Here is a 13,509-nt window from a genome sequence, read left to right as displayed (position 1 = left end):
GGTGATTTGGGTTAGACTATTTTATGATTTTATTTTTTTTGGTTTTATGAACACTTAATGGATGCTTGATAAGAGACATATATAGCAAAGTGGTTACAGTACCACCTTGGAAGCCAGACTGCCTTGGTTTGAAACCTGCCCCTGCCACTTAGTTGCTCTGTGACTGAACGGGTTTTAACTGTATGTTTTAACTGTATTGCAGTTTCCTTGGTGTAAGATGGAGATTATAATAGTAACCTTCTGAAGAGGGTTGTTCTGAGAAATAACTGAGTTAATTCATGAAAAATGCCTAGAGCAATATCTGACCCTTAATAAATTATTTGTTGTTAGTGGTTCTTTATTTTTTGCTAGTTATTTGTTGTTGATGGTTCTTTATTTTTTTGCTAGTTCACTGTTGTGAGCACTGAAAAAGTTAAAATTTTAACTTTCTGGCCAGGTGCGGTGGTTCACGCCTGTAATTCTAGCACTTTGGGGGGCCAAGGCGGGTGGATCACAAGGTCAGGAGTTCAAGACCAGTCTGGCCAAGATGGTGAAACCCCATTTCTACTAAAAATACAAAAATTAGCTGGGTGTGGTGGCAGGCGCCTGTAATCCCATCTACTTGGGAGGCTGAGGCAGAGAATTGCTTTAACCCAGGAGTCGGAGGTTGCAGTGAGGGGACATCCTGCCAGTGTACTCCAGCCTGGGCAACAGAACGAGACTCCATCTCAAAAAAAAAAATTTTTTTTTAACTTTCTTTGAAAGTCTGTGTATAGACTCACATTGATGCCCAGAATCCATAAAAATGATAATTTTGACAATATTAAATAAAAATTTCTACAGAGAAAAAAGTAATATACTGTCATGTATCACTTAATGACAGGGATGCATTCTGAGAAATGGGTCATTAGGCAATTTGTCGTTGTGCAAATATCATAGACTATACTTATACAAACCTAGATGATGGTACAGCCTACTACACACCTAGACTATATGGGATAGCCTTTGCTCCTAGGCTACAAACCTGTACAGCATATTACTATCCTGAAGCCAGTGGGCAATTGTAATACAATGGTGTTTGTTTATTTCAACACAGAAAAGATACAGTGAAAATATAATATAATCTTATGGGTTCACTGTTGTATATGTTGCCTATAGTTCACTTAACTGTAATTATGTGGCACATGACTGTATTGTAAACAGAACAGTAAAACACATGACAAAAGGCTAATTTTCTAAAATATAAAGATCTCATTCTTATCACTAAGAAAAAAGCCAATACCAAATAGAAAAAATGGTTAAATGATATAAACAGGTTGTTCACAGAAAAATACATACACACGTACAAAAATGTTTTCTTATAATTAAAGAAATGTAAATTAAAATGAGATTTCCATTCTCACTAGATTGAAAGACTAAAACTTTTGAATAGTGTACATTGTTGGTGAAGATGTGAGAAAACAGATACTCTAATATGGCATTGATGGGAGTCAAATTGGTGCAACCTCTTTGAATAACAATGTGGCAATATGTGTCAAAATTTAGAAGGTGATGCTCTTTTATCTAGTAGTTCCATATTTAGAAATTCATTCTAGAGAAAGTCATAGATGCTCAAAGACATGATGAGTCTGAGAGCATTCTTTGCAGCACTATTTATAAAAGGAAAATCGTGGAAACAACACAAATTACTAATCATTAGAGGACTAATAAACTAGTGTACAATGATATAGATGCATACTAGGAAATCTTTTAGATGAAGTATATCTGTAAGTGGATATGGAATGATCACCGAAGTACACTGATAAAGTATAGGATGATATCTATTTGTGTGTTTAAAAAAGGATAAATATGTACGTACTTATAGAGGCCTAAATGATTTATGTAAAGATAGATAAGAAACAAGAGAGCCTCTGGGAAAGGGATCCAGTATACTGGAACACAGGACTTACTTTGTATTGAATAGTCTCTTGGGCTTTCAAAGTTTTTATTCTGTGTAAGTATGGCTCTTTTGGTTAAAACATTCAATGATAGTTTGATATACTTTAAAAAGAAGACTTAACTATTGAGCTTATTGTTTCCACAGTATAGTTAGAAGCTTGGGACACTTTAATCTGTCTTAGCTTTTTTTCCTGATGGACACTTTAATCTGTCTTAGCTTTTTTCCTGAATCATATTTAGGTGTTTTCCTGTTAAAGGTGTTCATTTTCAGAATTTTTTTGAACATTCTTTTGCTATGGATTATTAAAGTCCTCTAAAAATGTGAAATTCCAAATGCTTAGTTTCAGATCTTTGCTTTTCAAGATCTTTTTGCCTTTGTAGTCTTTTTTTGTACTGTATTTTAAATTGATCTGCCATTCTAATCATAGATGTGACAGAAGATAGAAATTGAAAAATTCCGTAATTTTTATTTTTTTTCATTAATTGTGGAAAGTCTTTTTGGCATTTAGAGCTCTCCAGAGAATTAAATCTTAACAAACATTGATTATTAGAGTACTTGGAAGGATAATTTAGTGTTAAGAATTTGAAGGTAGAAGTTAGGTAGATGGGTTAAAAATCTGGCTTTTTCCTTAGTAAGTATGTAAGTGACTTTTCTTCATCCTTTAGGACAGAAATAATATCTTACCTTAGAGAACTTAAGGATTAAATAAGATAATACATGAAACATGCTTATCAAGTGTTTCATATGTTTTAAGTGTTCTTTTATTTCCTGTGTCAACACCCTTTCTCCACCTTTCCTCATCTAAGTGAGGATGACTGGGAAGGCATAGAAAAGGGAATAAACTTTTCTGCTTTCCAGAGGAGGTTAAGACTTTTAAGGGCTTCACAGCACTGGTGTCCATTGCATCAACATTTCTTGCTGTTAGCAAAAAGCCTCTAGTTTCCTTCCAGGTAGATGTCTATCCTGACTCCTGTAAAAAACTGCAGGGCACCAGGCGCGGTGGCTCAAGCCTGTAATCCCAGCACTTTGGGAGGCCGAGACGGGCGGATCACGAAGTCAGGAGATCGAGACCATCCTGGCTAACACGGTGAAACGCTGTCTCTACTAAAAAAAATACAAAAAAAACTAGCCGGGCGAGGTGGCGGGCGCCTGTAGTCCCAGCTACTTGGGAGGCTGAGGCAGGAGAATGGCGTAAACCTGGGAGGCGGAGCTTGCAGTGAGCTGAGATCCGGCCACTGCACTCCAGCCCAGGCGACAGAGCGAGACTCCGTCTCAAAAAAAAAAAAAAACTGCAGGGAAGGTTGCTGAAGGTAGACAACTTTTCTGTCTTTAGTTTCTTTGAGTACCTAGACTTTACTTTTGATGGTATCAGTCACATAAAGATCCTGTTACAGATCCTTTGTGTGTGTGTGTGTGTGTGTGTGTATGTGTGTGTGTAGTAGGTTTTTCTAGGGAATATTTTGTGTAAGGGATATTGTGTCTAGGTATCAGTTTGCTGGTTCAGTAAATAAGCAGTGATATAAATATTTCAGGCTACTGTTTTTCTTTGCTACCCATGTGAATGTTCCTTGGCACTTCCACAAACACCCTATGTATAACTTTCTGAAGTTTCAATATACTGTTTCCTGTTCCTTAGTTATGAATAGTGCTTCATTTCCACCATCTGTTTGATATACTGTGCTATGTGGTTTTATGTCTTGTCACCAGACTCCCTCATCAGATTAAGAAGTGAATTAATGATCCATGGTTAAAATAAGTGGACGTGCTTCGTTATAATATTGATAATAAAAGTAGCCTTTTGTCTTGTACTATATAGTTACAGAACATTTTTACCTACATTTAAGGACATATGTAAAAAGCATTCACCACAATCCTAGTAGACATGACCAGTTTTGGTATTAATGTGCAAAATAGCTAGCAGTTATAGCAACAGTAATAGTAATAGTGGTTGTAGTTATCAGCAGTCATTTTTATATACGTAAGAAATAACCCTGTTACACTTTCTGTAGGGCATTCACCCATATCATTCTCTGAGCTATACCAGTGGAGACACTGCCACTGATTCTCCAGTGCATGTTGGACGTGCTGGGATGCCAGTAAAGGAGAGTCCAAGGAAGGAGAGCCTACTCAGCTACCTGACTGGAAGCTTCCCAAGCCTGCACAACCTCCTGGAAGGGACTCCTCAGAGAAGCAGTGCTGCTGTGAAAAGCAGCTCCCTAACAAGAACAGGTACATGCTCTAGATTTGATAATTACACTTTTATATTTATGGGGGAATTGAAATGAAACAGGACTTTAGTTAGATATATACTTTGGTAGTACAACTAATCTCTCATATCTTATCTTTGAGAAAAAATTTTAGGAACCCATTGTTCTGTAACTTTTCGGAGTCTTCATGCCCTTAGTTTGCATTTTTAAATTGCAGCACTGACTAATGTCAATGTAGGCGTTTGGTGTGGGGTGCTGTCTCGACCAGCAACACAGAATTTCCCCCATTATGATACAAATAAGCTATTTATTAATGCATTAATATCCAAATACCAACATTATGCAGTGAGAATTTAAAACCATCTGCAAGCATACATTTTAACTTGGTTCTTCAAACATAGTTCCATAAATTACAATTTTTTTTTCAGGAAATACAGTGGCCTCTGATATGTTATCTGAACATCCCTTGCTATCTGAGCCATCATCTGTGAGTTTCTATAATTGGATGTCAAATGCTGTGGGTAATCGTGGAAGTGTAGTACAAGAATCTCCTGTTACAAAATCAGGACACAATAGTCTTCCCACAGGTATTGCGTTATCACATTATTTTGCTTAACTGTCTAAGGGGAATGTATACCAAAATCTTATTTTTCAGAAGATGGGTTAAAAATCTCAAACAAGTACTGTTTGGTTGAAATTGGTCCATTTATATTTATAAATAACTTTGATAACATTGTAATTGAGAGAGTAGTAAGCAGTCACTCAGTGTTCTTGTTGAAAGGCAAGTATGTCAAATATGAGATTGTATATAAAGAGTTTAAAGCTTCCTTTTAATGTGACTGGTTTAAGTGTAAATGAGAAAATGCAAAGTGTAATTACATTACATACTTGACATTACAGAAGATAGCTTTAGTTTATCTAGATCCCTTTGAGACATTATAACTATCATTCTAAACTTTTAGTTACTTAACAAATATTTAATTAAATCTAAAAGAGTATGTATATGTAAGGATAGATAAGGATGATGTGTTCTGAAGAGTTAATTTCATTTTTCACTAATAAATCATGTCTGTAAAATAACCTAAAGGTATGCATTTTTTTTTTCTTTTCAATTTAAACAGTCTTGAAATGGTACTGCTCTATAGGCTTCAAAAGTTTACCCTGCTGTATACTTTTATGTTTCTATTTTCCAATAATTTACATTTTATTCTTAAAAATTTATTCCATTAGGTGTTGCACCCAATCTTCCTACAATACCCTCAGCCTCAGATTTCAACACTGTCTTGTCTAGTGACCAAAATACTTTGGATGGGACACATTCTCAGCATAGCACCAGTCAGGATGATGTGGCAGGTGTAGAAGAAGCAAACCAAGGGTTTCCTGCTGTTCAGCTTGCGGATGCACAGGTGAGCCAGCCTGTTTTTTCCTAATTATAATAATATCTCCTTAGGCATCACTTAGCAACTGGAACCATCCAGTAGTATGCACCTTGGAATTCTAGTGAGGATATTCCGTACCTATCTTCCTACAGCCTTCATGCAAAACGGGAGGAGCCTTTAAAAAGTACATGGCTTAATTATAAATGCAAATTAAGTATATGTAATCATTAAATAGAAGAGTCTCATATAGTAACCTTTTTGTTATTTGTAACAAATTGGCTAGGCAACATGAATAGATAATCATACCCTTTGGTTTTTAGTGCTATCTTAAGACTTTATTGAGCGAGCAGTGGGGAAGCATTGATGATTTTAGAGCAGAGGAATAAAGTAACTAAAACTATAGATATAGAAATATTATGTGAGTAGCAAATGTATTAAATTGATTGAAATAGAGAAACTAGTGTTGAAAAGATGAATTATTGAAATAGTTCACCCAGTGGTAATGAGACTCTAGGCTTAGATGTTTATGGCTTTGAAAAGGTAAATGAGGATATGGTGAAGGTCTTATTTAATTGATTAAATATGGAGAATAAAGAGTGAAATCCTTTAAAACATACTCTTTGGTTTCAGCGGCCAGCAGGCAAGTGTGAGAGTGGGACGTGGGTCAGAGGAGGCATCATTTTTTCAGGATAAAGTTGTCTTGAGCATATTTACATACAGCTGTCTCTCAGTATCCAAGGGATTGGTTTCTAGACCAACCCCCTACCCACCCTCTGATCCGCCACCCAGGATACCAAAATCTGTGGTATGCCCAAGTCCCTTATACAGAATGGCAGATATTTGCATACAACATACATACATCCTTCCATATGCTTTAAGTCTTCTCTAGATTACTTATAATACCTAATGCAATGTAAATACTACGTCAATAATTGTTATACTGTATTGGGTTTTTATTTGTATTTTTTAATTGTTACATTGTTATATTTTATTGGTTTTTACTTCCTAATATTTTCAATCTGTGGTTGCTTGAATTCTTGGATGGAGAACCCTTGGATATGGAGGGCCAACTGTACTTGAGAAATTAGGAAGCTCATGATAAAAAACAAAGGAAAGAAGGGTTAGCAGATGGAGCAAAATTAGTAGAAAAATGAGAAGTATTGGAATTTAGAGTCAATTAAAGAGAGAGCTATCTTCCCAAGCACACACAACAAAATGAGGTGACCAGGGACAATCGGAAATATAGGTTTGGCTCTCATTGTGTAAATGGCACTTGTCCATTTAGATAGGGTATTTTTTAAGCTTCAGGAAAAGATCACTAAGGTAGAATGTGTAGTGAAAGAGGAGGCTGAGAAAAGCACTGGATAGCACCTTTATTTTAGGATGTAGGAGGGGGAAAAGGAACCATGTGGCAGAGGATGAGTAGTCAGAGTGATTTTAGTGCTGTAGCATTGAACACATGTAGTTCTTTCCGTTCAGGTTAGTGCTTAGTGTCTGAAATCCAGTTAACTAGAGATTTAACCAGAATAATGTATTTCCATAAGCATATGTGATACTTAAAATGTAAAGGAAGTTCTCTGAAGATAAATGTTAAATGACTATTAAAACTAGGTGCTTCCATTTAAAAATAGGTCAGATATTCATAACATTTATAATGTTTTTATATTAACACAGGAAGTTGAAAACTTTGTGAACCTTATGTTTTTTTTTTTTTTTTTTGTAAATGGAAACAAAATAGAAATTCATACCTGTTTTAAAAGCAAGAGGTAGAATGATTTACCTAATTCATAATTTTATTTTCCTTGTACTTTCAGACACTCAGGTAGGATCAAGGAATCTGTGTCCTTATTTATTATTAATTTGAAGATGAGTGGCCTATAATAGGTACTAAAAATATTAAATTTTAAGTAAAGTTAGAGTCAATTATACGAGACCATTTTTTGCTTCACACTATGATACTAATATGTACTGAGGTAGGGTAAGAAAAAAAGCTGCATTTTTCTATATGTAATTTCTATAGTAAATGATAAGCTATAATTTGAGCTAATATGAATGTTAATGTCTTTTAGGTTGTTTTCAAGCCTCTTCTGAGTCATACAGGGATCCAGTCACAGGATACAATGCCACTCTGCTACCGAATGTACTTTGGAGAACACCTTTCATTTTCAGGGACTTTGGATTGCCTCAGAGCAGATATTGTGGATTCTGACACAGCCAAAGAGAGAAAGGGCAAAAGAGCAAGAAGGTGTCTTTTGCATTTTTGTGTATAATTTTGTGCAAGAATTATAATACGTTTGTTTTTTAACATTACTTTCTTGTAATCCAAATGAGAAAGTAATTTTAATGTGTTTATGAGAAGATAATTACCTTTTAGTAAAAGTAGTGGCCACATTTTCTTATTAATAACTAGTTGTATTTATCAACAGATTATGAGGCCTATTTTTAGGCATATTTTTGAACCATGTTAGCACGTAGATGAGGGTCATATATATTGATATATGCACTTACCCTTTATTTACTTGGCTCTTGTAATAGTGGAATTTTTATGATCTTGAGGGTTCTGAGTTGACTCATGTCAGGTAGTATTTTTGTATTAGAAACAGGGCGGAAGTCACATTGAGAGTCTAGTCATCAGAAACAAATAGAAATGTAGCATAGTGAAAGTTAAGAACCGTCTTTTGCTGTTATTTTATATTATCATGGATGGTTCTTCAGTTTCTTTAGTGTTTACATAGGAAATAATATACCACTCACAGGATTTGAGTAATATTTTGGGTACTTGGAATTTTACTTTGAGGTGGGCCTTAAAACGAATAGAAATAGTAGAATATGGAGAAAAATGGCATTCATGACAAGAGGTTTCTGTAGTATTGTTTCTTTCATCCTTCTTGTGTTTTTGCAAGGTGGTAAATTAAAGTACTTATGTCTGATACATAGCTAAGTAAAATATATTTTTCATTTGAAATATTTCTATTTAAATTTTAAATAATTTAACAAAAGTTCTCGCTTTTCACAATAGTCTTGTACCATAACAATGACTGTACAAGCTGAAACTGCAAAGCAATTTTAATAATCAGTGGAAAAAATTACTTTTGTGGCCTTGACAGTATTTGTCAGAACATTAAAAATGTTCTTACTGTTTATTATAAATGTATAGGAAAATGAAAAATAAAAGTAAAACTAATATTTAGTACATTGGAATTTAAAATGTTAGAAACACTGACAATTAAGCTATTTTATTTATTTGTAAAAACTTATCAAAGGGTAGTTTGAACGGTCCTGTCCTTCTTATGATATAACATATAATACAGAACAAGCAGCTTTTGTGTGCCTTGGCAAAATGTCGAACTCCTTTGTATGTATGGATCAGTTTTCAACGTTTTTATGCTTTACACTTTCAATGTCATGAAATAATCTTTGATTCTCTTTACTATGAAGTTTTTTGTCAGCATCACTTCCTCTGGGATATCTTCATCCTTTCTGTCATGGCCACTTTCCTCTTTATGTCAATAATTTTGCCTCCACTGAGTTTTTCTGGGTATCAATACTTCCATGGTCAGCTGTTTCTTCCATAACACCATTCAATTGATTTTCCCTACCAGTATCTTCATTTTTAGTTTCTTTGCTGCATCTTCATTTTTGTTGTCCAGTTCCCTCATTTGATTATTCATTTTTGTAAAATGTTACGGGGATTTATACAGAGAGAGAGAGACAAGGAGGCAACACAAGTAACTACATGCTATGCTTTGTGTGCATGAACTGAACAACAGGTATGCTTCAACTAATCACTATCACTGACACATTTTGAAGTGATGTGATTAGTCAGTGATCACAATGCACATCTGTTGTTTTGTACTGACTTGTGGGCTGAAGAGCTAGCCATAAGTTTGTACTTTATGCAGTTTTCACAGTAAGTGTTAGTTACAAATTTGTATCACATTATTGGGAGACTTGTTATTTAAGTAAAGCACAGTAACTGAAATTTTAAAATATTGGAACCATCAAATCCAGACCCCAAACATTAACACCTACACATACTATCTATTTAGGGTTAAAATATCTGAGCTAAACTTGTATTTCTATTTGCAAGAGCCAGCTTTCATACAAGTATGTCCATTTATATATAAATATGTTTATATATAGATATACATACAGTATATAAGTTTCATATATATAACTAGGTTATATATAATTCGATTATATATAGTTTATATGTAATAGGTTGTATATAGAGACATAGATTATATAAATAAAATTATAGCTATAGCCTATGTATTGGCCTAGTAAATCCCATATAATACTGCCACAGACTAGATCTTCATTTGAGCACACAAGTCTTTTGAGTCAGAGCTTCTTTGAGTGATTCTGTGAACTTCATTGCCTTTGGTCTAGCTGAACTTGACATTCCTTTTAATTTTTCTGCTACCATGCCAGCTCCAAATGCTCCACATTCTTACAATTAACTTATGATTAATTTTTATTTCTCAGATCTCCTGTAATTCCATCTTAAGCTCTTATTTATTTGGAGACCTTCACCACAATATACTTTTCCCAGCCATTAATTTCAGTATTGTCTGGGTTTTTTGTTTGTTTTCGTAGCAGATTGTTCATTCTGCTAACTGTTGCATATTAGTTTGGGGTTACAGTTTCTTGTATGAATATGTATAACTCTTCTACTACTTTGTAAAGCCAGGGCAGTTATTAAATATTTAGCATAGAATCTGGCATGTAGTAAGTCCTCATTAAGTAGTAGTTTCTTTGTCTCTTTGCTGTCTCTAGTAAAAGTAGCTGCACGTATCAGGGACTTATGTTTTACAATTTTAATTGTAACTTTCGCTCTGCAGTGCCCATGTCAGGCTTTTACTTGTCAGGCAAATTATTATTATAGCCATTTTCTTTTTCTCTTTTATTTGAATCTCCCCTCTTTAAGATTTTCTTACTACTCTTAAATGTTTTAGATTCTTGTTTTTGCAATTGTGGATTATTTTCATCTCTTTTTAGTCTTCTCTCTTCTATCTGTTCTAATTCTCAAAATCAAGTTTTTCCTTCTCTGACCATATGCTTAGTTGGCATTGATTGTACACCTCCTGTAAGTTTGTGCATTTATATGAATTATACTACAATGAGGCATTTTTCTTATTAATTAATACTAATATTCATTAAGGAATTACTGCTCTGTAGTTATAATCTTTAAGTTAAATGCAGAATATCAAAGCAGCATCTGATTTTTTTCTTTTTGTTACAGAAAAAACTCCCATGTCTGCACATTCATAGTGTGCATGGAAGAAGAGGGAAAAAATACCTTTTTACAGTTTTGTTTCTGGATTTATTGTTATTATTGGTAGTTGGTTTATAGAAATTTGAGACATTTTTGACTTTCTATATTAAAATTTACTATAATAGTCTTATATGAAAATCTTTAGATGAGCAGGAGGATTTGCCAATATAATTTTTATATCAGATTTTAAGGTTTTGTGTGTGTGTATTTCTAATTTTTGTTTCAATTGCTTTTCCTCTCTGCTTTCAACTTAGCATGAGGGTTTCCTATCTAATATCAAATAAAATTATGTTACATATGAATAATTTAGATACATGATTATAGAAGGTGAGGGGATGGTTAAGTGAGGTATCCTAATTGATCTATAATTAATTCTAAATTCCAATACTCTATGGCAGTACCATCAAATGACAACAAAAGTTGTTTTATAACTTCAGGGAAATCATTTCTTGACATAAGAAGACTGATTTTGACTTGTTAGTTTTAGAATAAGATTAAGTAGTAGAAAGACTTAAGGCCTACCTTCGAACTCATAAAAAGCCTGGCCTAGTGAAAAAGCATATTTTACTGGTTTGCTTGCTTAAAATTATTTAAGACTCATATTTTACCTTGGATATGATTTTGCTTATAAATTAATAAAGATGTATGTTTCTGGAAAAATGGAAGAAACACCTTGTCCTTTTTTTTTTTTCACATTTTTAGGCAAGGCCATGTGAATCTTCCTCCACTTGAGTTCAAACCGGCATTAATGTTGGGAACCTTTAGCATCAGTGCTGTTGTAATGGAAAAGTCTGTGTGCACCCCTCAGAACTCTACCAGTGCCCTTTCTTTTCATGATCTCAGCAAGCGGTATTATAACACCTTTCACTGCAACTTTACTATTTCCTGTCAGTCAATAAGCCAGCATGTAGATATGGCTTTGGTTCGTCTTATTCATCAGTTTAGCACAATGATAGATGACATCAAAGCAACACAGACTGATATTAAACTTAGCAGATATACAGCCGGATCTGCTTCCCCAACACCTACCTTCAAAACCAGAAAACATCGGGACTTTCGTTCATCTGACTTTAGCCGCAGTTCTAGAGGAAGTCTTAATGGTGGCAATAGAGTAAATAATGCAAAGAACAAACGGACCAACAATGAGAATAACAAAAAGGAATCTCGAAACAAGAATTCATTAGGAAGATCTGAAAGAAGAACATCAAAAGTGTCTAGGAAAGGTTCAAAAGATGTGGTGGATCACATGACTATTCATATGGATGACTCTGATTCAATTACAGTGTCAGAACAAAGTGAGCCTTCAGCTGAGTGCTGGCAGAATATGTATAAATTGCTTAACTTCTATTCACTTATCTCTGATCCAACAGGAATATTGGAAAAGTCTTCAGAAACATTTGGACCAGCAGGTAACAGACATTTTTATGTTTTAAAAATTTCTGTTTAGAATAACAATAATACCAAAGAAGCAGAAGACTTTTCATCATGTTTTCTTAATGTTGTAAGTGGATAATTGAAATGGAGAGAAATTGTCTGTCAACAGGCAATAAAATAGTAATGGAATTCAGATATCCTGCCACCATATTTCCCATCCTTTTAAACTCTTACATGGTATGTTCTTAAAGGGATTTAGACAGACCTGATTTAAAATATCTGGCTCTATTACTCACTTTCAGTAGGAACTTGGAAAAATGTTCAAGAAATTTTTAATCATTTTGTTGGGGAATAAGAGAAAGAGGACTGGTTGGGAGTGTGAAGGAAAGAAAGGAAAGACAATGTTTGGAATGTTCTTCCATTTTTCAGTCTTCCTATCTAAAATTGTATATTTTAATTTACTTATAAAGGAGTTCGGAGCCCTACAGAGCCAACATGTAAAGTTGTGTTTGAGAATGAACAAGACAACAGCAGTTTGACTAAGACGCAGAGGAAACGTAGCTTGGTAACTTCTGAACCTCAGCATGTTACTCTAATAGTGTTTGGGATTGGCATGGTGAACCGCACACACCTAGAGGCAGATATTGGTGGACTAACAATGGAATCAGAACTGAAGAGGATCCATGGCAGTTTTACTCTTAAGGAAAAAATGAAAGGTATGAATGATTTTTCTAATAAAGTACTATGTATACATAATAATTAGTGCTACTTTTCTGAAGGAAACCACTGCCATGTCTCCAAAATTCCTACTTGGCAATTTTCTTTTTTCCCAGAAAAATTGGACTTCCCAAATTCTGAGATACCAAGAACTTTGTTGTAATTGAGTATCAGTGAATTGAGGCAGCTTTGATGTCTAAATATTTTAGCACATAAATATTGAGCCAATATACCTATACTCAGTGACATTTATTCTTTATCTTTTAATATCAACTACTAAGATGTCTCTAAAGGCAGAAAATTTTACCAAAATAATGAAATTTATGAAAAATTTGCTTTTGTTACTACCATAGAAATCTTATAATCTAATACTAAGTACCTCTATAAAAAGAAATCCCTTTAGTTGATACAACATTTCATAGATTAGTGAAAACATACCATTTATCTTGAGAATGATTACACAAGGTGTGATATTTTATCAAATCCAGGAGCCCATCAGTTTTAAGATGCACTATTATTTTATGTATCACAAAGAAAATACCATTACCAGATATGGTCAGATGCCATTGATTATAAACTGCATCCCACTTTCAGAGATGCTAAAATAAAAAAGCAAATGTTTCTTAGACTTGGTGG

The 13,509-nt window shown here is 34.1% G+C and overlaps 1 protein-coding gene across 8 annotated transcripts in view; it reads left to right on the top strand.

Moving 5' to 3' along the window:
* Nucleotides 1-13,509, top strand: part of BLTP1 (bridge-like lipid transfer protein family member 1) — a 211,409-nt gene that overhangs the window by 109,507 nt on the left and 88,393 nt on the right. For all 8 annotated transcript variants that reach the window (XM_050792618.1, XM_050792619.1, XM_050792620.1 and 5 more), the window contains exons 43-48: nucleotides 3,928-4,147; nucleotides 4,554-4,712; nucleotides 5,356-5,531; nucleotides 7,574-7,749; nucleotides 11,485-12,191; nucleotides 12,627-12,872. In XM_050792618.1, coding sequence (XP_050648575.1) covers nucleotides 3,928-4,147; nucleotides 4,554-4,712; nucleotides 5,356-5,531; nucleotides 7,574-7,749; nucleotides 11,485-12,191; nucleotides 12,627-12,872 — 1,684 coding nt within the window. The remainder of the gene's footprint in view (nucleotides 1-3,927; nucleotides 4,148-4,553; nucleotides 4,713-5,355; nucleotides 5,532-7,573; nucleotides 7,750-11,484; nucleotides 12,192-12,626; nucleotides 12,873-13,509) is intronic.

The sequence above is a fragment of the Macaca thibetana genome, chromosome 5 (assembly GCF_024542745.1).
Source record: "Macaca thibetana thibetana isolate TM-01 chromosome 5, ASM2454274v1, whole genome shotgun sequence".
In the NCBI taxonomy this organism is placed as follows: Eukaryota; Metazoa; Chordata; class Mammalia; order Primates; family Cercopithecidae; genus Macaca; species Macaca thibetana.
The sequence above is the reverse complement of the archived record's forward strand: the minus strand, read 5'-3'. Positions and strand labels throughout refer to the sequence as shown.